Source organism: Crotalus tigris, unplaced genomic scaffold, assembly GCF_016545835.1.
Source record: "Crotalus tigris isolate CLP2741 ecotype Arizona unplaced genomic scaffold, ASM1654583v1 scf7180000024447.884657, whole genome shotgun sequence".
Taxonomy (NCBI): Eukaryota; Metazoa; Chordata; class Lepidosauria; order Squamata; family Viperidae; genus Crotalus; species Crotalus tigris.
In genome coordinates this window covers 41,442-65,313 of record NW_024100616.1, presented here as the reverse complement: position 1 = coordinate 65,313, position 23,872 = coordinate 41,442, and the positions used below count along the sequence as shown (strand labels likewise).

General features: G+C 40.8%; 1 protein-coding gene across 2 annotated transcripts in view; it reads right to left on the bottom strand.

Moving 5' to 3' along the window:
* Positions 1-23,872, bottom strand: part of LOC120303015 (ralBP1-associated Eps domain-containing protein 2-like) — a 118,671-nt gene that overhangs the window by 55,495 nt on the left and 39,304 nt on the right. For both annotated transcript variants that reach the window (XR_005555312.1, XM_039332098.1), the window contains one exon: positions 4,816-4,874. Coding sequence is in view for 1 of the 2 variants with exons in the window: in XM_039332098.1 (XP_039188032.1) it covers positions 4,816-4,874 (59 nt within the window). In the remaining variant the exon portion in view is untranslated. The remainder of the gene's footprint in view (positions 1-4,815; positions 4,875-23,872) is intronic.

Genomic DNA, 23,872 nt, shown 5'->3' with positions numbered 1-23,872 from the left:
GGTAGCAACTAAAACCATCCCAAAGAAAAAGAAATGCAAGAAAGCAAAATGGCTGTCTGAGGAAGCTTTGCAAATAGCTGAGGAAAGAAGGGAAGCGAAAGACAAGGGAGAAAGAGAAAGATACACCCAATTGAATGCAGAATTCCAGAGAATAGCTAGAAGAGATAAGAATGCCTTCTTAAATGAACAGTGCAAAGAAATAGAAGAAAACAACAGAATAGGGAGGACCAGAGATCTCTTCAAGAAAATTGGAGATATGAAGGGAACATTTCATGCAAAGATGGGCATGATAAAGGACCAAAATGGCAGAGACCTAACAGAGGCAGAAGAGATTAAGAAGAGATGGCAAAACTACACAGAAGAACTATACAAGAATGAGCTTAACATCCCAGATAACCACAATGAGATGGTCACTGACCTCGAACCAGACATCCTAGAATGTGAAGTGAAATGGGCCTTAGAAAATCTGAGCAACAACAAAGCTAGTGGAGGTGACAGTATTCCAGCTGAGCTATTCAAAATCTTAAAAGACGATGCAGTAAAAGTGCTACACTCAATTTGCCAGCAAATTTGGAAAACTCAACAGTGGCCACAGGATTGGAAAAGGTCAGTTTACATTCCAATTCCAAAGAAAGGCAATGCCAAAGAATGTTCAAACTATCGCACCATTGCACTCATTTCACATGCTAGTAAAGTTATGCTTAAAATCCTACAAGCTAGACTCCAGCAGTATGTGGATCGAGAACTACCAGAAGTACAGGCAGGATTTCGAAGAGGCAGAGGAACTAGAGATCAAATTGCCAACATACGCTGGATCATGGAGAAAGCTAGGGAGTTCCAGAAAAACATCTACTTCTGCTTCATTGACTATGCAAAAGCCTTTGATTGTGTGGATCACAACAAATTGTGGCAAGTTCTTAAAGAGATGGGAGTACCAGACCATCTCATTTGTCTCTTGAGAAACCTATATGCGGGTCAAGAAGCAACAGTGAGAACTGGACACGGAACCACTGATTGGTTCAAAATTGGAAAAGGAGTCCGGCAAGGCTGTATACTGTCGCCCTGCCTATTTAACTTGTATGCAGAGCACATCATGAGAAAGGCAGGGCTAGATGAATCAAAAGTTGGAATTAAGATTGCCGGGAGAAATATCAACAACCTAAGATATGCAGATGATACCACTCTAATGGCAGAAAGTGAAGAGGAACTAAAGAGCCTCTTGATGCGGGTGAAGAAGGAGAGTGCAAAAGTTGGCTTGAAACTCAACATTAAGAAAACCAAAATTATGGCAACCGGCCCTCTCAATTCCTGGCAAATAGATGGGGAAGAAATGGAGGTAGTGACAGATTTTATTTTTCTGGGCTCCAAGATCACCTCAGATGGGGACTGCAGCCAAGAAATTAAAAGACGCTTGCTCCTGGGGAGGAAAGCTATGGCAAATCTAGACAGCATACTAAAAAGCAGAGACATCACCCTGCCAACAAAAGTGCATATAGTCCAGGCCATGGTTTTCCCAGTTGCAATGTATGGCTGTGAAAGTTGGACCATAAGAAAGGCTGAGCGCAAAAGAATTGAGGCCTTTGAACTATGGTGCTGGAGAAGACTCCTGCGAGTCCCTTGGACTGCAAGGCGTTCAAACCGGTCAGTCCTAGAAGAGATCAACCCTGACTGCTCTTTAGAAGGCCAGATCCTGAAGTTGAAACTCAAATACTTTGGCCACCTAATGAGAAGGAAGGACTCACTGGAAAAGGGCCTAATGCTGGGAAAGATTGAGGGCAATAGAAGAAGGGGACGACAGAGAATGAGATGGCTGGATGGAGTCACTGAAGCAGTAGGCGTGAATTTAAATGGACTCCAGAAGATGGCAGAGGACAGGAAGACCTGGAGGAACGTTGTCCATGGGGTCGCGATGGGTCGGACACGACTTCGCAATTAACAACAACAACATATAAATTAAAGTAGTAGCCTGATTTTTTACAAGCCACATAAAAGTTAAAGCAGCAAATGATAGTATGTAGAAGTTTGAGCATAAGCTTAGACAAAAGTCCTACACTTATTTGCAAAAGAATATGTGCCACAGAACATGGAGGAAATTATTTCTGAGTAAATCTTTACAAGACTGCATTATTTAATAAAAATGGAAAAGAAAAAAAATATCCATTGTTATTCCCATAAAATTAGAAACATTTGGGACAGTAACCCACTTCACTATATGTTTAACTGATTAGACAAGTATTTGTGAAGTATGATTTATTACAAAATGCTTTATGCTGTATAATATTCAGTTCTCACCACCTAATCGGCAATGTCTGCGACATATCTACACTTATGGACACACTTACTTATGGAAGACATATAGAAATTTCCTTTTGTAAATATTATAAATATCAATTTTTTAAAAAATAAAAAAAAATTATTAGGGATTTTTGAGGATTTTGATGTCAAAGAAACTATTTTAATGTTGAATTTAATTATAGCAGCAAGGCTATTGATAGGTCAATATTGGAAGAAAGATTCGTTTTCTACAATAGAAGAATGGACACTTAAGGTTTTTAATTTAGCAGAAATGGCTAAAATTTCTGCTTATTTAAAGGATCATACACAAGAAAGATATATTATGGTATGGAGAAGATTGTTGTTGTTGTTGTTGTTAATTGCGAAGACTCATTGCGACCCCATGAACGTTCCTCCAGGTCTTCCTGTCCTCTACCATCTTCTGGAGTCCAGAGCTGTCTCTTGGGTTGTTGGAAAAGAGTGTTTGTTATGACCATTGTATTCTCTTGACAAAATTCTATCAGCCTGTGCCCTGCTTCATTTTGTACTCCAAGGCCAAACTTGCCTGTTATTCCGGTTATCTTTTGGCTTCTTACCTTAGCATTCCAATCCCCCATGATGATAAGGACATCATTTTTTGGTGTTAATTCTATAAGGTGCTGTAGAGCTTCATAGAACCGGTCAATTTCATCCTCATCAGCACCAGTGGTTGGGACATAGATTTGGATTATTGTGATATTGAATGGTCTGCCTTGGATTCGAATTGAGATCATTCTGTCATTTTGGGGATTGTATTCCAGTATTGCTTTTCCTATTCTTTTATTGACTATGAAGGCTACTCCATTTCTTCTCAGGGATTCTTGCCCACAGTAGTATACCTGATGGTCATCTGAGTTAAATTCACCCATTCCTGTCCATTTTAGTTCGCTGATTCCTAAGATGTCGATGTTCAGTCTTGTCATCTCTTTTTTGACTACGTCTAGCTTGCCTTGATTCATGGATCTTACATTCCAGATTCCTATGGAGAAAAAATCTTTATAGCATCGGACTTTCCTTTCACCACCAGATATATCCACAGCTGAGCGTCCTTTCAGCTTTGGCCCAGTCGCTTCATTCTTTCTGGCGCTACTAGTACTAGCCCTCTGCTCTTCCCCAGTAGCATATTGGACACCTTCCGACCTGAGGGGCTCATCTTCCAGCATCATATCTTTTTGCCTTTTAGTACTGTCCATGGGGTTTTCATGGCAAAGATACTGGAGTGGTTTGCCATTTCCTTCTCCAGTGGATCACATTTTGTCAGAACTCTCTGCTATGACCTGTCCGTCTTGGGTGGCCCTGCATGGCATAGCTTATAGCTTCATTGAGTTACACAAGCCCCTTTGCCATAACAAGGCAGTAATCCATGAAGGGGATGGAGAAGATGGATAGATTATATTCAGATTAAATATGGAACTAAAAAGTTCCATTTATTTTATGATTAAATTTTAATATAATAAGTATTATTAATAGTATTTTATAATTGGAATTATTTAGTTTATTTATTGTTATTATGGTTTTTTTATAATAATTGTTTAAAAATGGATTTGTTTATAATATGTTATTAAGGTTTAAAGGGAGTTAAGGGTTAAGTATGAATTTAGCTGTTGTATAAATTGTTAAATTTAATTAGATTATGTTTAACATATTTGTTAAATTTAATTAGATTATGTTTAATATGTTTGTAATAACCCTGTACTCGGCTCTGGGAAGTGGGGGGGTAGGAGGGTGGGGATGGATGGGTTAGTGGGTTTATTCTGTTAATTGTTAATAAAACTTTTAAATAAAAAAAAAGAAATTTCCTTTTGTAAACATTATAAATATCAATTAGATTTCATTTACACCTGAAAGTGTGATAGAAATAAAAAAATGGTTAATATAATAATATTGGGCAGAATTCATCAGTAATCTTAAAACTAGTATCTCCAAGACAAGCAATTAAGCTTTATTAGAAACTATCATGTAGACTTCCAAAATAAGTTTCAATGTGTAGGAATCTTTTTTTTAAACTGCATTTTGCATAACAAGAGCAGGATTAACCAACTATTATTATATGACGAAAAGATTCAGAAAGGATAGGACTGGCTGTACTGGTCAACTGATATTTTCAATTCCTTAAGTTCTATCAACAAACACATGTTACTAAAATGTATAAAGAAGTACTTGTAAGTTATAATATTAAAAGGTCGCTACATACAGGTAGTCTTTGACTTTGTTTAGTGATTGAATCACTGAAAAGTATTTGGATTATTATTGATTACTGATTATTTGGAAAAATAATTACAGAATTTATAACAGTTTATTTGGAAACATTTTCTCCATCCTCTTTTCCCTTTGATTACTATTATTTTTAAACTATAGGACGTCTTGTTCCTAAAATTATAATTAACAATGCTGCCATTGTCTTGTGTGTTTTGATGAATGGTTGGCAAGAAAAAATTCTTTTTATCTCTCCCTTTTAAGATAGATATTAAGCATAACATCATGCTGAAATTAATAACATACCTGTGATACAAAGGGCCTGGGAGGTAGAGCAGGTGGTGGTGGTATCCAGCCTGATCTAACTGTTAAAACCAAAGGACAAAAATAATACATATGAATGTAATGGGTAGCCATATGTGTCTAGCAGGACAATTTAACTTCACAAAAGTTAATTTAATAATACAAACTTGAACAATTTGTTACCATACTTCCGTACACATACACACACACACAAACTCAAATACCACCCAGAGTTGGACTGAAATGGGTGGCTACAGAAATTGTAATAAATATACATACATACATACATACACACATACACACGTGTGTGTATATATAATAAAATACTACAAGTCAATATTGATTCAGTTAAATATTGGCAAAACATATATATGCCCTGTCAGCTACACTTTTAGAAAGGAAATAGAAATGAAATAGAAATAGAAGCAAAATTCCAGTATCAGCATTAATATTATATAAATATTAGAAACCATTAAAAAAATGGGATTATATGAAAAAGTAAAATTATATAGATAAGATTTGTTGTTGTTGTTGTTAATTGTGAAGTCGTGTCCGACCCATCGCGACCCCATGGACAACGTTCCTCCAGGCCTTCCTGTCCTCTACCATCTTCTGGAGTCCATTTAAGTTCACACCTACTGCTTCAGTGACTCCATCCAGCCATCTCATTCTCTGTTGTCCCGTTCTTCTATTGCCCTCAATCTTTCCCAGCATTAGGCCCTTTTCCAGTGAGTCCTTCCATCTCATTAGGTGGCCAAAGTATTTGAGTTTCAACTTCAGGATCTGGCCTTCTAAAGAGCAGTCAGGGTTGATCACTTCTAGGACTGACCGGTTTGAACGCCTTGCAGTCCAAGGGACTCGCAGGAGTCTTCTCCAGCACCATAATTCAAAGGCCTCAATTCTTTTGCGCTCAGCCTTTCTTATGGTCCAACTTTCACAGCCATACATTGCAACTGGGAAAACCATGGCCTGGACTATACGCACTTTTGTTGGCAGGGTGATGTCTCTGCTTTTTAGTATGCTGTCTAGATTTGCCATAGCTTTCCTCCCCAGGAGCAAGCGTCTTTTAATTTCTTGGCTGCAGTCCCCATCTGAGGTGATCTTGGAGCCCAGAAAAATAAAATCTGTCACTACCTCCATTTCTTCCCCATCTATTTGCCAGGAATTGAGAGGGCCGGATGCCATGATTTTGGTTTTCTTAATGTTGAGTTTCAAGCCAACTTTTGCACTCTCCTTCTTCACCCGCATCAAGAGGCTCTTTAGTTCCTCTTCACTTTCTGCCATTAGAGTGGTATCATCTGCATATCTTAGGTTGTTGATATTTCTCCCGGCAATCTTAATTCCAACTTTTGATTCATCTAGCCCTGCCTTTCTCATGATGTGCTCTGCATATAAGTTAAATAGGCAGGGCGACAGTATACAGCCTTGCCGGACTCCTTTTCCAATTTTGAACCAATCAGTGGTTCCGTGTCCAGTTCTCACTGTTGCTTCTTGACCCGCATATAGGTTTCTCAAGAGACAAATGAGATGGTCTGGTACTCCCATCTCTTTAAGAACTTGCCACAATTTGTTGTGATCCACACAATCAAAGGCTTTTGCATAGTCAATGAAGCAGAAGTAGATGTTTTTCTGGAACTCCCTAGCTTTCTCCATGATCCAGCATATGTTGGCAATTTGATCTCTAGTTCCTCTGCCTCTTCGAAATCCTGCCTGTACTTCTGGTAGTTCTCGATCTACATACTGCTAGAGTCTAGCTTGTAGGATTTTAAGCATAACTTTACTAGCATGTGAAATGAGTGCAATGGTGCGATAGTTTGAACATTCTTTGGCATTGCCTTTCTTTGGAATTGGAATGTAAACTGACCTTTTCCAATCCTGTGGCCACTGTTGAGTTTTCCAAATTTGCTGGCAAATTAAGTGTAGCACTTTTACTACATCGTCTTTTAAGATTTTGAATAGCTCAGCTGGAATACTGTCACCTCCACTAGCTTTGTTGTTGCTCAGATTTTCTAAGGCCCATTTCACTTCACATTCTAGGATGTCTGGTTCGAGGTCAGTGACCATCTCATTGTGGTTATCTGGGATGTTAAGCTCATTCTTGTATAGTTCTTCTGTGTAGTTTTGCCATCTCTTCTTAATCTCTTCTGCCTCTGTTAGGTCTCTGCCATTTTGGTCCTTTATCATGCCCATCTTTGCATGAAACGTTCCCTTCATATCTCCAATTTTCTTGAAGAGATCTCTGGTCCTCCCTATTCTGTTGTTTTCTTCTATTTCTTTGCACTGTTCATTTAAGAAGGCATTCTTATCTCTTCTAGCTATTCTCTGGAATTCTGCATTCAATTGGGTGTATCTTTCTCTTTCTCCTTTGCCTTTCGCTTCCCTTCTTTCCTCAGCTATTTGCAAAGCTTCCTCAGACAGCCATTTTGCTTTCTTGCATTTCTTTTTCTTTGGGATGGTTTTAGTTGCTACCTCTTGTACAATGTTGCGAACTTCCAGCCATAGTTCTTCAGGCACTCTATCAGATCTAATTCCTTAAATCTATTTGTCACCTCTACTGTATATTCATCAGAAATATGATTTAGTTCATACCTGAGTGGCCTAGTGCTTTTCCCTACTTTTTTCAATTTAAGCCTAAATTTTGCAACAAGAAGCTCATGATCTGAGCCACAGTCAGCTCCTGGTCTTGTTTTTACTGACTGTATAGAGCTTCTCCATCTTTGGTTGCAGAGCACATGGTCAATCTGATTTCTATGTTGACCATCTGGTGATGTCCATTTGTAGAGCCGTCTCTTGGGTTGTTGGAAAAGAGTGTTTGTTATGACCATCGTATTCTCTTGACAAAATTCTATTAGCCTGTGCCCTGCTTCATTTTGTACTCCAAGGCCAAACTTGCCTGTTATTCTGGTTATCTGTTGGCTTCCTACCTTAGCATTCCAATCCCCCATGATGATAAGGACATCATTTTTTGGTGTTAATTCTATAAGGTGCTGTAGGGCTTCATAGAACCGGTCAATTTCATCCTCTTCAGCACCAGTGGTTGGGGCATAGATTTGGACTACTGTGATATTGAATGGTTTGCCTTGGATTCGAATTGAGATCATTCTGTCATTTGGGGATTGTATCCCAGTATTGCTTTTCCTATTCTTTTATTGACTATGAAGGCTACTCCATTTCTTCTGAGGGATTCTTGCCCACAGTAGTATACCTGATGGTCATCTGAGTTAAATTCACCCTTCCTGTCCATTTTAGTTCGCTGATTCCTAAGATGTCGATGTTCAGTCTTGTCATCTCTTTTTTGACTACATCTAGCTTGCCTTGATTCATGGATCTTACATTCCAGGTTCCTATGGAGAAAAAATCTTTACAGCATCGGACTTTCCTTTCACCACCAGATATATCCACAGCTGAGCATCCTTTCGGCTTTGGCCCAGTTGCTTCATTCTTTCTGGCGCTACTAGTACTAGCCCTCTGCTCTTCCCCAGTAGCATATTGGACACCTTCCGACCTGAGGGGCTCATCTTCCAGCGTCATATCTTTTGCCTTTTAGTACTGTCCATGGGGTTTTCATGGCAAAGATACTGGAGTGGTTTGCCATTTCCTTCTCCAGTGGATCACATTTTGTCGGAACTCTCTGCTATAACCTGTCCATCTTGGGTGGCCCTGCACGGCATAGCTTATAGCTTCATTGAGTTACGCAAGCCCCTTCGCCACGACAAGGCAGTAATCCATAAAGGGGATAGATAAGATTATTGAATATAATTAGAGATACTATGGCACTTGTTCTATTATGTTTTATTTTAAAATTTGTATGAATAGATTAATTAACTAAATAGGAAAGATTAATGAAATAATATTTATTAAACGATTTGTAAGTTATCAAGAAAAATTCCTAAACTTATAAAATATTCAGTACTGTTTCTATTGCATCAGAATGATATGATGCAGATCAAATGTCAAACTCATACATTTTTAATATTCACATTGGTTTTAACTACATGGCAGATATCACATTTAATATGACAATCAAGTTACTGAAAGCTAAGGTGACCAATCGTCCTCCTTTAGGGAGGACAGCCCTTTTGTAAATTTTGTCCTCTCTCGAAAAGTGTCCTCCTACATGTCCTCCTTTTTGATATTTGAAGACTAATCTGTAAATCTCCATATTCGATCGATGCCAATCCGATCCGCTGCGTGTGATGTGATGTATTTGACATGACGATTCATCAAAGCTCGGTACAGTGCAGCGAGACGCGATTATGAGATGCATGCACCCAGCACAGGAGAATTGTTTTGAGAGAGTGCGCCATGCGCAAGAGTTCGCCACACGCAAGTGGCTTTATTTCTTACCGAAACACAACACGGCACACATGCACGCATTAGACTCACTTCTTTCTCAGTGAATATTCAATCATACACAGGTGAGCACAATAATTCACATTTTATTAATTCATTATCTATTTAATAATTTCCAAATATGTATAATTTCATTAACAAGTTTATTTGCTTATGTTATTGTTTCAGTTTTAATAATTAATTTTATTTATTCATAATGAATGTTCTTGCATTGTTCGTGTAGCACTATATTTTATTTTTAATTTTAAATTTCATTTAGGGATGCAAAAATCAAAAAAGAGGAAATGCCATTTCAACGATAAATTGAATAAGGAATTTCCATTCCTCATATCAAAGAAGGATAACATTGTTTTCTGCAATATTTGCAGTGGAGAATTTTGTATTGCAGTTGGGGGAAGAGCAGCTATTACGAAACACTTGACCACCAAGAAACATAAGCAATCATCAGATGCATCTGCTTCCAATTGTAAAGTAACAAGTTTTTTTTAAAACTTCAAAGTATTCTGAAGATAAAAAACAGCTGCAATGGAGGGAACATTTGCATTCATTACCATACCATAATTCACAATCAAAATTTTCGTAGTATGGATTGTACAACTAAATTATTGAAAAAGTTTCACGATGCTAAATTTTCATGCACCAGGACAAAATACGAGGCTATTATTAAATCAGTATTTAAAAATTACTGTGACAAAATACTTACAGAAGACATGGAAACTGCAGCATTTGTAACGGTTTTATCTGATGCATCCAATCATAATCAAACTAAATTGTATCCAATACTAGTAAGATATTTTAATGTTACCAAGGGCATTCAAGTAAAAATTTTAAATTTAGAATCCATTGAGGGAGAAACTGCTGAAATTTTGTCAAACCATCTATACAGAGTAATAAATAAAAACAATTTGAAATCCAAAGTTGTTGCACTAACAGCTGATAACACAAACACAAATTTTGGTGGGCGAAGACGCAAAGGGTTGAATAATGTGTATTATTTACTCCAAAAGAACATACCAGGAATAGGCTGTAATGCACATATTTTGTCAAATGGAATCAACACGGTGTCATGTGCCATGCCAACTGATATAGAAGTTATAATAATAACTACAGTTTATTTGTATTTTAGTCATTTTATCGTTTGTGTGGCTACTTTAAAACAATTTTGTGAAGAAGGGAATGTTCAATACAAAAAACTTAGGATATTCAAAAGTTAGATGGCTTGCTGTAACACCTGCTATAGAGCATGTTCTACAATTATTTGAGCCTTTCCGTTCATATTTTTTAAGTTTAGACAAATGTCCTAAAATCCTGGAATCGTTTTTCAATAATGAAATATCTGAGATATTAATGTATTTTGTACATAATCAAGCATCTATTTTTCACAAAATGATTCAAAAGATTGAAGGTGAACACATTTTAGCTACAGAAGTTAGTCTTATTTTGAATGACTTTATCCTTCAATATAAAACTTGATTTGAAGAAAAAATTCTTTCTTTAGTTATAAAAAGAAAATTGTCAGACTTAGAGGAATCAAATCCGGGCATAACAGAAAAGTTTATCAAAGAAGTGCAGAATTTTTACCAAACATGTTTTCAATATATCGAAGAATGGTCTAAAACAAACATCACAGGAAATAACAATGGTGGTTTTTTACTTCATTGCAAGTATATTGGACAGATATTGAATCTTGTGTTGAGTTTTTATCTAAAGAAATGCCAGACATTAAAATAGATGTCAATTGTCTCTTTGAAGAAATTAGAAGACTGAATTTATTTTTAAATTCTGAAAAATTAATACAATGGGAAAATTGATAAAAGATGGGTGGAAATATTCAGCCATTTCAAAAATGAACATATTCCATGTGAACATTTATTTATTCTTGTTCAATTTACGTTGTATTGACCTGGAACTAATGCAGCAGTTGAAAGGGTTTTTTCAATTGCTAATAATTTTTGGAAAAGTGAGAAATCGAGATTGAATTGTTGATACTCTAGCTGCAGCACTTGCCGTAAAATTCAATATGAAGGATATTTCTTGTTCAGATATTTCCAATATATTGTTAGAAGATGATACATTGACAAAAAAATATTCATTCAATGGAAAAGTACTCATTTAAATAATAATTAAAAGGCATGTAAGCATAATTACAATATACCATGTTATTGTTGCAAATGTTTTTTATTATGCATTTATCATATTATAGTGTATTCTGTATTATTGTTGCAATGAATAAAATGTTTCTTTTATTTACATTTTTTTTCTTCAATTTATTTGTGTCCTCCTCATTGTAAAAAAGTTGGTCACCTTATGAAAGCAAATATACATTTAGATATAATACAAAGTCTTAATTAATTATATGGTACCACTGGTATATGTATATCTATATCTATATGTTTACATGTGTATATATTTGCATTAAAAGAGTCTTGGGTGCTGGAAACAATATTTTAACAATATTTAAGTATTATTTTAAATATGCTTGTGTTGGATTTTTATTTCAAGTATTCAATGTTTACTTCAAATAACAGCTATGCAGAGAAGATTTATTTTTCAATTTTTCAACTTAGGGTTGTTTTTTCTTCGTCGTACTTAATATGCATTTTCAATTCTAAGTCACTTGTTTCATGTAACAACTGAACAAAAGTCTGGAATGGCATTTTTAGTATTTTCTTTGAATTTTAATCTCTGTTTAGAATTTATTATTCAATTCTTATTTTCTCAGATAATAGGAAATTAAAGCATCGGTATTTTCTTCTACATATTTCCTTGGTTGGGAAAATCTTACTGACCCTTCTCTAAAGGACAGTGAATCTAGCTGCATTTTGAGAAATTGTTATCAATTTAACAAAAGACAGGGAGGCACATTTTCTCCTCATCTTAGTGCAAGTAAGAGAGAGCAGCTTATCCTCAGTCTATATTAAGATAATACTGAATGAAGTGGTGCAGTCTGATAATTTAAGCCTTTATTCATCTTAGTTGCTCTTCTTTGCATTTTTTCCAAAGTCTCAAATATCTTTTGTAATGTGTGACAAAAAGTGAATGCAGTATTCCAGGTGTGATCTTACTAAGGATTTATAAAACAGTACTAATACTTCACGAGATTTTGATTCTATGCCTTGGTTTATACAATCAAGGATTGTATTAGCTTTTTTGGCTGCTGCCACACACTGCTGGCTCATGTTTAAGTGATCGTTCACTCAGACTCCAAGGTCCCTCTCACAGTTACTGTTTTTTAGCCAGGTTCACGTAATCTGGACTTGTACCTTTGGATTTTCCTGGCTTGGTGTAAAACCTTGCTTTTTTCCACATTAAATTTCATGTTGCTAGATAGGACATTGTTCAAGTCTGTCAAGATCTTTTTGGATCCAGAGCTTGTTTTCTGGGGTTTTGGCTCTTCCTGCCAGTTTAGTATCATCTGTAAATTTGATGTGTTTCCCTTCTATTCCCTCACCTCAGTCATTTATGAAAATATTGAAAAGTACTGGATCTAAGACAGAACCTTGTCTCAACACTGTGACAATGGATGTTCCCGCTCTGACAACTGAGGGGAATTGCAGCCATTTTTACTGTGCTTACAGCTTGCTTTTTCTGCTGTTTAGAAATCAGATGTAGAAGGGGGGGTGGGGTGAATGCTTGAGCTCAACTAGCCATAACAATAATGCAGCTTCGTGGGAACTCAAGGACACAAACTGATAATGTTTTGGCAGGCTGAGGAGCTGGAGAGGAAGCCCGTGCTTCAGGCTAATTGGGGAATGTGATTTATGACTGTTTCATGGGGATGGGAATTGCAACTTGTTACTTTGTATCTGGGGGAAGGGAATTTAGTTTTGGGTTCAACTATGTAGTGCCGATATTTTGTTTCCTGAATAAAATGTTCTTTAAGGAAGAATTCTTGCCTTGAAGTTCTTTAATGGATTTCATCTATTGGAACCATGACATTAAACCAAAACTACTTTCTACTTTAACCACTTTGGGGTCTCGAGCTCCAGTCACCTTCCTGAAGTCAAGGGATAGGCTGACCAAGACTCAGGGAAGTTCTCAGCATGGAGAAGGAAGAAGCACCTGCAACTAGCACCCCGGCCATGGCTGCTGCCTCAGCGGAGGGAGCTCAATCCATTGCACCGGCAGAGAAAGTTTGGAAGCTTTGCAGATGACAGTAAGACCAAAAACGCGGGAGTTGATCTGGTCCTTGGAGTGGACCCTGCCCAGCGGAGACTCCAAGCATCTCGAGGCAACCCTGTCAAAGATAAGCTCTTTGAAAGCTTCCGAGGCCAACTTGCAGGCAGGGGCCCCTCGAGAATCACGCTCCCTGGACCGCCAGGGAACCAAGAGATTGACAGCCACTGAGGACCAGGGGAATGGAAGTACCTGTCTGCAGTCCGTACCTAATCGGTAGAGAAATTAGTGGAGAAGTTCAAGGGGCTGGAAGTAAGAAGCGGGGAACAACTCTCCCATTCCTCACATGCAAGTGAACATGATGACTGGTGGGATCGACACAAATAGGTGCCCAAGAGAAGCCCTAGCCCACCAACGGAGCACAAGCGGCTTCCCCACATCCAAAACCACCGGCGTTAACCTCCAGCCCATTGGAAAAGAGGGGACTGGCAGCCCGGGATGTCACTGCTCCTCTAGGACCCCAGAGTGCCGCTCGCGGCACAAGAGCCCCAGCCACCAGAGAAGCCCTGATCAACGTCACTCATCGTGATCTCCTGACAGACACCACTGTCATGATAACTCTAGACGGCAAGACTACGATGACAGCCCCAAAAGATTCCCTCACTACCGAAGCCCGAGCCGCCACCAATACCATCAAAGCCCGGATTGTTATTGGCATTGTGAGAGCCCTGACCATTACTACTATTGGTCACACAGCCCCGAACATCGCCACTGGTGAAGCCCAAGCCCGATGCAGAGAGAAGATCCAAATGTGGGCATTCAACGCGATTTGACTCAGCAGCTGTGTGACCTGTTGGACAGGCAGCAACAGGTTGGAGCACAGCAGCCGCTGGGGGGCCTGCAGCAGTTGGGGATGCCACAGCCACCACTGGGAGGTCAACAGCTGTTGGGGTGCAGCAGCTGCCACTGGGAGGTCAGCAATAGCTAGGAGTATAGCAGCAATGGGGGGGCAATAGCCTATAATGGCGCCGCCCATTAAGGCAACTTTTGATGGCAACCCATCACTGCTAAGCTTGTAGTCCCGAAGACAAGGGTACAAATGGATCTGAAAGCGCTAGTGGGTTAAGGGTGTTCCCGGTGCATTATCAGTTTGCCAATTGCCCTTAAGATGGGTATATGAGCAAGATTAATCTCCAAACCCATGAGGTTTGAACAGGCAGATGCTCTTTAATGAAAAAAACTTTAGTCACCCATCTAACCGAACCTATATGCTTAGAAATAGGTGAACATTGGGAGTTCATCCGTTTCATGATGGCTCTGAAGATGACTGAGGCTGTGATTTTAGGTCTAACCTGGTTAGACAAGGGGAAACCTTTTATCTGATGGGAAAAGGGGATGAGGATTGTGAGATTGCCCATAAAGTCCAAACCTCTCTTGATTCTGCTGACGTTACTGGAAGGCCTAAGTCATTTGTGGAATCAGCAAAGATAGCTGCCATTCCCCGGCCAGGCAAGCCACTCATTCCCAGCGAGTACCGGGATTTAACGGAGGTGTTTAATGAGAAAGAGAGCAACATCCTGCCACCTCATCAGCCAAATGACTGCGCCATTGAATTATTACCGGGAGCCAAACTCCCAAGGCCGAGAATGTACGCTATGACCCCCCTTGAAATGGAGGAACTATAGCAATATGTGAACAAAAACCTAGCGAGAGGCTTCATTGAACCGGCTAAATCCCAGGTGGGGGCTCCGGTGTTATTTAAAGAGAAAAAAGATGGATCATTTTGTCTCTGCATGGATTATAAGGGATTAAATGCTGTGAGTATAGAAAACATAAATAACAAGAACAATAACAATATAAATAACATATAAATAACAATAACCCCCTCCCCCTCTTAAAGGACTTACTAACCCATCTAGCAAAGAGGCGTGTCTTCACTAAATTAGACCTAAGAGAAGCATACTACCGAGTAAGAATAAGAAAAGGTGATGAATGGAAGACAGCTTTTAACTGTCCTATGGGCAGCTACCAGTTCAAAGTTATGCCATTTGGACTACAGGGGCCTCCAGCTGTCTTCATGCAGCTGATCAACCAGGTGCTACACAATCATTTGTACAAGGGGTTTTTGGTATATCTTGATGACATCCTGATATACAGCAAGAATATGGCCGGACTTCCAGTTCTGGATCACGGCGTGTGCAGCCACGCGGAAAGACTCCTCTCTTTGCTGGCTGCTTTCCCTCTGCTGGTAGACCCTTAATCTGGTCAAAAAGTTGCCCTGGAGGGGCGACTACCGACGAGGAGGCCCTCGTCGACTGTGGAAGGGTGGTAGCTCCTTCTGCGGTCCAAGATTGCTCCTTAGGGCCGACGGAGAAAAAATCTGCCAGTAAAATGGCAGATCACTTTGCTGCTGTAACCGAAAGTCAGAAGAACATCTAAGCATAAAGAACCATCGTGGTTGATCTGGGTGAGACTTTTTTTCCCTCTCTTAGCCCTTTTCTCTTTTTTGTTTCCTGTAAAAAGCATTTTTGGAACTATTTCCCTTCTTTGAGAGAGCGGCATTTGTTAGTGTGGGAAGAGAAGCTTTGAAAATGGAATGAAAATTAATTTTAATTGACTATTTTCTATTTCTATTTAGTTTAGAGTCTTGCCAAAAATCTTATTACTGAATTTTATTACTGGATTTAGTTTTTATGTGAAGAATATTATTTTTTCCTGATTTTGTCAATGTCATTTTTGGTGTCTGGGAAGAGATTTTATAGTCTACTGAGGACACTCTGTGGAGAAATTTAAAATTGCAACTGTTTTTTTTCTGTTTGATGCTGAGGTTGGTTTTGACCTTCAGTTCATCATAAAAGGGAAAAGACAAAGAAATTCAACAGCTGTTAAATCTGTGGGGGTGGACATTGGCTAAATGTTATTAAATATAGCCTCCACTAAAAGATAACAGGACTGTTTCTAGTTACTATTGAAATGGAGAAATCCTATTTACAACTCAACTATAAACTTATATTGGAAAAAAAATCTATGAAGCCACTAAGCAAATATGTCTTCAAATAAAAGAGATTACTTCAGAAACAAAAACCAGAAACCCTACTTTGAACTTATAAACCGACCTTCAGACTTCATTTGACTATTCTGCAGACCAAAAAACAAGAGAAGAGGAATTAATCAACATTAAAGAAGATTCTATGTCATTCTATATACAACCTATTGAGATTCCTGATGATCAAAAAATGACTTTAACTAAACCATATACAATTTCAAAAGTAACAGAAATGGACGTGCAAATATAACTGATTTTGATAACCAACTACTAACCACAAAATTGGACATAGTTGAGTGTCTTCCTCAGCAGATTCAAATGTCGAGACTTGAACTTTTAAAACAACAGGGGATTATCTACAAAGGAGTCAGGTTCCTAAAGCAGAGGAGGAGATGTTCTTTCTTGACTCAAATGATACCACAAGGAATAAAGAGAGATTTATTTGTTGATATAGAGGCTCTTTTATGGAAAGCTGCTTGGCACAAAAAGAAAGCTAGAATAAGACTTAAGAGTGTGACCTAAAATTATATGCAATGGGTTTAAAAGGCTTTTTAGACACGGATTGACTCAAGGTTTAAGATTGGTAAATAAGGCATTAGAGATCTTGATTGAATAAAGATTAATTAAATATGTGAACGTAGTAGTAAGATGTTTTTTTCTGTATTAATATGTTTGTTGTGGATATAACAATTATTCAGATTGGATTTAAATTTTACCGAATGGGTTAAAAGAGTTTTATATAGATATTGATTGATTGATAGATTATAAATTTAAAATAGAGTAGAAATGTACTTTTTGGAGTAATATTCTTGTTTTTAGGAAGGATAGCTATTTTCTAATGGAAGGAGAATAAGAGGGATTTCTGATAAAAGAAGAAATGGTATTAATAAATGAGTTACTAGATTAAAAAATAGAATACTTGTAGAAAATACAAGAATGTTATGGTTGAAATAATATCTGTATTTTAGAGATAAGGATTAAGTCAAGGAAAAAGGGAAAGGTGAGACACCTGAAGTGTTAATAATATGTTCATCTAAACCAAATTGGAATATGGTAATTGTAAATAGTAAAGCTTAAAACGAGATTTGGATTTATATAGATGGAATGTTATTGATGATTGTTTTGATTGATTAAACGTTATTGAAAAATACATTAATTTGAATATATTATATTATTTGAGGGAAATAGAGAGGGAGTTTTTAATGATTTAATCTGAGTTACATATGTATGATTTTGTTTTTGGATAATTGATTACCCCGTCACCATGTTGTTTCTCAAGCACCTTGCTGTAAAAATAAAAAAATCAATAAAACTTGTTTAAAAAAAAGAATACGGCTGACCATGTGAAACTAGTGTGAAAGGTGTTAAAAAATTGTTGAGTGCCAAACTATATGTTAAATTGTCGAAGTGTGAATTCCATCAGACCCAATTGGATTGTTTGGGTTATAGAATTTTCTGTGAGGGCATTGAAATGGATCCTGCAAAAGTGAAAGCCGTAATCAAACAGCAACCCCCAAAGACTCGCAAACAGCTTCAAAGCTTTCTGGCTTTTGCCAATTTTTACCATCAATTCATCCCCTCATTTGCCAAAATTGCTTTATTTATTTATTTCTTTATTTCTAAAATTTATATGCCGCCCAATCCTGAGGGACTCAGGGCGGCGTACAAAATTAAAACAATAATATAACGATAAAACAGTAAAATAAATACATTCATACAGCATGTCCGATCGCATCCCGGCACCACCCCGGGGACATCAGCCCCAGGCCTGCCGGAACAGGAGAATTTTAATGGCTTTCTTAAAGGCCGGCAAGGTGAGAGTAGTTCGAATCTCAGGGGGAAGTTGATTCCACCAGGTCGGAGCCACCACAGAAAAGGCCCTTCCCCGAGGGCCCGCCAGTGGACATTGTCTGGCTGACGGGACCTGAAGGATGCCCAATCTGTGGGACCTCACCGGTCTCTGGGAACTGTAAGTAACAGTAATATGCGGTCCTGTAAGTAACCTGGTCCTATGCTATGAAGGGCTTTAAAGGTGATAACCAACACCTTGAATTTCATCCGGAGACCCACAGGAAGCCAGTGCAGCTCGCGGAGGATAGGTGACACGTGGGCGTACCTTGGCGCGCCCACAATTGCTCTCGCAGCTGCATTCTGAACCAACTACAGCCTCCGAACGCTCTTCAAGGGTAGCCCCATGTAGAGCGCATTACAGTAATCCAGTCTTGAGGTGACAAGGGCATGAGTGACCGTGAGTAAAGCCTCCCGATCCAAATAAGGCCGCAACTGGTGCACCAGGCGAACCTGGGCAAAGGTCCCTCTGGCCACAGCAGATAGATGTTGTTCCAAATTTAGCTGTGAGTCCAGGAGGACACCCAAGTTGCGTGCCTGCACTGAGGGAGGTAAATTCCCCCCCCCCAGGACTAATGATGGACCATCAGGTTGACCTTTGGGAGGCAAGACCCATAGCCACTCGGTCTTGTCAGGGTTGAGTCTAAGCCTGTTCACCCCCATCCAGACCCTCACATCTTCCAGGCACCGACACATCACATCGACTGCTTCACTGAAAGGACACGGGGTGGAGATATATAATTGGGTATCATCCGCGTACTGATGATACCTCACCTCGTGTCGCCGAATGATCTCACCCAGCAGTTTCATGTAGATGTTAAAAAGGAGGGGGGACAGGACCGAGCCCTGAGGCACCCATAATCGAGGCGCCTAGGGGTCGATCTCTGTCCGCCCGCCAACACCGACTGCGACCTATCAGAGAGGTAGGAGGAAAACCACCGCAATACGGTGCCGCCCACCCCCACCTCTCCGAGACGATGCAGAAGGATACCATAGTCGATGGTATCGAAAGCCGCTGAGAGGTCAAGAAGCACCAAGATAGAGGAATGACCCCTATCCCGGGCTCGTCAGAGGTCATCGGTCAGTGCAACCAAAGCAGTCTCAGTGCTGTAGCCGGGCCTGAAACCAGATTGAAAAGGGTCCAGATAATTGGTTTCATCCAAGGATCGCAAGAGTTGGGATGCCACCACCTTCTCTACAACCTTACCCACAAAGGGGAGGTTGGAGACAGGACGAAAGTTCTTCAAAACAGCTGGGTCCAGGGAAGGCTTCTTGAGGAGGGGCCTCACCACCGCTTCCTTTAAAGGATGCGTTCATTATCGCCTGGAGCCAGCCTCGTGTCACCTCCCTACTGGCAGAAACCAGCCAGGAGGGGCACGGGTCTAATAAACAGGTGGCGGCATTCATTGCCCTCACGGCCTTGTCCACTTCATCAGGGGTCACAGGCTCAAACTCGCTCCAGATAACATGACTAAGACCAGCCCCTGGCAACTCGGCTGGCACTGCCCAGTCGGAGTCCAGGTCTCTCTGAATCTGAGCGATTTTATCCGAGAGAAACTGAACAAACTCCTCAGCTCTCCCCTGCAAGGGTTCCTCCACCTCCTCCACTTTAAGAAGGGAGCAGGTCACCCTAAACAAGGCGGCAGGGCAATAAGTGCGGAAAAGTGAACATGCTTTGCCGCCCTTATCGCCACTAAATAAGTCCTAAGATAGGCTCTTAATAGTGATCGGTCAGATTCAGAGTTACTGGCCCTCCAATGTCGCTCTAGACGTCTCTTGTTGCGCTTCATCTCCCAGAGCTCCTCAGTAAACCAAGGTGCCCTCTGGGGACCACTACCACAGAGAGGTCGCAAAGGCGCAATTCGATCCAGGGCCCCGGACGCCGCCTTATTCCAGGCCGCAACCAGGGACCCGGACGAGTTGTGGACAAGGGAGTCAGGTATTTCCCCAAGCTCCTTTTGCAAGCGATCTGGGTCCATTAGGCGCCTGGGGCGGAACCACCTAGTCAGCTCCATCTCCCTGTGGTGGGGGAGTGATGCTCTGAAGTCCAGCCTCAATAGGAAATGATCTGTCCATGACAAGGGAGAGATCTCTATTCCCCTTAATTCCAGATCATGTCTCCATTGCCCCGAGAGAAACACAAGGTCGAGTGTGTGACCACCCCTATGAATCGGATCCTGGATTACCTGGGTCAGGTCCATGGTTGCCATGGAAGCCATGAACTCTTGCGCCGCCTCTGAGCGTTCGCCGAGTGATGGCAGGTTAAAGTCCCCCAGTACCATAAGTCTGGGGAACTCCACTGCCAACCCGGCTACTGACTCCAGCAGTGCAGGCAGGGCTGTTGCAATGCAGCTGGGAGGTAGGTACATCAGCAACAAGCCCAGCTGAACCCGTGAACCCAACTTCAATAGGAGGGACTCACACCCAACAACCTCCGGGGCAGGAATCCCACGAGGACTCAGGGACCTCCGAGCGATGACTGCCACTCCCCCACCCCTGCCCTGATGTCAAGGCTGATGAAGCACCACAAACCCGTCCGGGCACATCTCCAAGAGGGAAACACCCCCCTCAGGGCCCAGCCAGGTTTCGGTTATACATGCCAGGTCCGCCCCGCTGTCCAATATTAAATCACGGACAAGGGGGGCTTTGTTGACAATGGACCTGGCATTAAGCAACAGCAGCCTACAACTAGGGCCCTGTACTCCCCTGTCACCAGTACTACAGGATGGGCCTTTTGAGGGGCCGGACAAGGTATCGCTCTAATATAGCGAGTCCTCGTTCCCCGAAAATGGCCTGCCCCTCGGCTCCCGCCATATCTGCCCATCCCAGTCATAACCGGGATGCTCCGACCTTCTCCCCTCCCCGGAGTACCCCCACCCTCACCAACCTTCTCCCTTCCTGACCGGACTAGCTTTCCATGCACACCAAGCCCAAGGGTAAGTCCTGCCCCCCGCTTTTGCTATTGCACTCAGCAGAGGGGGCACCAGACTCCGCCCCCGACTCCACCATTCTCCTACCACAAACACTCAATACACATTCACACTCAATTAATGTACATAAAAAATAATTCACATTCATACGCCCTAAATACAATAATAAAATTTATACCTAACAGGGCCACCATTCATCTACATACATACACATACCCACAACAAACATTCTTTAAGAATGTTACCTCTCACGGATTTGTTAAAAACCAGCAAAGGTGGAGGAAAGCCACAACCAGGCCAGCCGCTAACATGGCCTATGAACTATTAAACTGAAAAGACTGTGGTCGAGCCGGTCCTAAAACACCCCTGCCCGGGGAAGCCCTTTGTGATCCAAGCCGATGCCAGCAACATGGCAGTCGGAATTGTACTATTGCAAAAGAACCATGAGAGGGTCTTGCAGCCCTGTACCTACACCTCAAAAAAGTTCACCAACTGTGAGAGAAGGTGGGCAGTGTGGGAGAAGGAAGCTTTCGCAATTCGTTGGGCTCTGTAAACTGGTGACACTACTAGAAGGGAACAAGGTGCCTTTCAAAGTATGGACTGGTCACAAAAACTTAGAGGCACTGAAAACCCCTCGCAAGCTTTCCCCTAAGAAAGTATGGCGGGCACAGTATTTTAACCAGTTTAATTTCACCCTAAAGTACATATTGGGAGGGGGACTTTTTAGCTGACGCTCTATCAAGGTTGCCTCAGTACAAGAGCTAGCTGAAGAGATTAATGAATCAATCATACCTACACTGCAAATTGCATTTCAATTAATGCCGCGAACAGTCCCATCTTCGAGATTCCCAAACACCAATGATCCTGGGACAAGAAAGCTAAAGCAGAAACTCCTCAATGATCGATGGTTTAAGGACAATCAAACTACCCTGACATGTAGGGATGGATTGGCTTACAAAGGGGGGAAATTGTATCTGCTCGAAACCCTCCACCTCCATGCTCTCCAGAGCAGTCACAATGTGAAACAAGCTGAACACTGGCTATTTGAAAACGCTGCATTTGATTCATCAGCAGTTTTGGTGGCTGGGCTTGAAATGGAACATCAAAAGCTGTGCTGTGTGTGCCACCCTGAAGAGAATTCCGGGGAAGCTCCCTGGATTATTACAACTGGCCGTGGACTCTTCCCAGCCATGAGAAGAAATTGCTATGGATTTTATAGTTGAGCTACCTGAAAGTAGAGGAAATATGGTGATTTGGACTGTGATTGATCTGTTCTCTAAGCAGGCTGATTTTATAGCCTGCAAAGGACTCCTGTCAGCCCAGAGACTGGTCAAGATGTTTCTTAAGCACATTTACAGACTGCATGGCACGCCAAAGAGGATAATCTCTGAAGGGGATACAATTTATGACCAAATTTTGGAAGGGTTTTCTCAAATTAATTGGCTCATTGCAAGGGTTGTCATCAGCTTTTCACCCGTCTATGAATGGGGTGGCTGAAAAAGCGAACTTGGTGGTGGAGCAGTAGCTCAGATGCTATGTGGACTATCAACAAATGAACTGGACTGCCTCCTCCCTTTCACAGAGGTGGCTTACAATAACACTGTTCACAGCAGCACCAGTTTTACGCCTTTTAAAATTGACACAGGAAAGGAAGTCAAACCAATAGCTGAGTATCCTCAGGGACCCTGTGCCTCCCAAACTCTTGACCAGTGGGTGAAGGGGTGGGGGGAGATTTGGGACAAAATGAAACTTGCTCTGAAGAAAGCTTCCGAGACGTATAAAAAACAAGTGGATAAAAAAGGGCTCCCCAGAGGTCATTTCAGGTTGGGGAAAAAGTTTACTTATCCACAAAATATTTAAGATTCAAGTTGCCTAGTAAGAAATTGGGACCAAAATACATTGGTCTTTTCCCCATCGTAAAGATCATAAATCCAGTTATGGTGGAGTTGAAGCTTCCCCGTCTTTTAGGGAAAGTCCATCCTGTGTTCCATTGTAGTCTATTAAAATCTTTTCGGCGTTCTACTCTACGACCTCCCCCTCAACAGGCACCTGGACCTCTGGTAGTAGCCAGACAGACACATTATGAAGTGAAGTGTATTCTTGATTCTAGACTTTATCAGCGAAAGTTACAGTATTTAGTACTGTGGAAAGGATACCCATTATCCGAGGCCTTGGAGTTCTGATTTGTTTGGTCTTGTTTTTCGGAACCCTGACATTAAACCAAGTCTCATTCAAAATGCTTTCTTTCTTGGGGTGCTGAGCCCCGGGACTCAGCTGCCTACCCACCACTTTGGGAGGACAGCAAAGACTCAGTGAAGATCTCGCTATGGAGAAAAAAGAGGAATCCGATGCTGGTCTCAGTGGGGATTCGGGTATCAGAGCTCAAGCAGTTGCTCTGACCACCAAAGAGGTTCTGATGATGGGGATCCGCCAAAAAGCCAGATAATCCAGCCAGAGAAGTTGATGCCTCAAGAGGGGACTGCCATCCTGGCGTAACTATCAATCGGAACTGATCCCTTGGTCTTGTCTATCAGAACCCTGACACTAAGTATACTATGTCCACAGCATCTTGCCGGTCTACTAAGTTAGTCACTTTGTCAAAGAATGAAATAAAATTGGTTTGGCATGATCTGTTTTTAACAAACTCATGCTGGCTACTTGTTATAAATTTATTTGTTTGTAGATATTCACAGATCTGATTTTTGATTATTTTTTCCAATATCTTCCCAAGTATTGATGTCAGGCTGATTGGTCTGTAGTTTCCTGG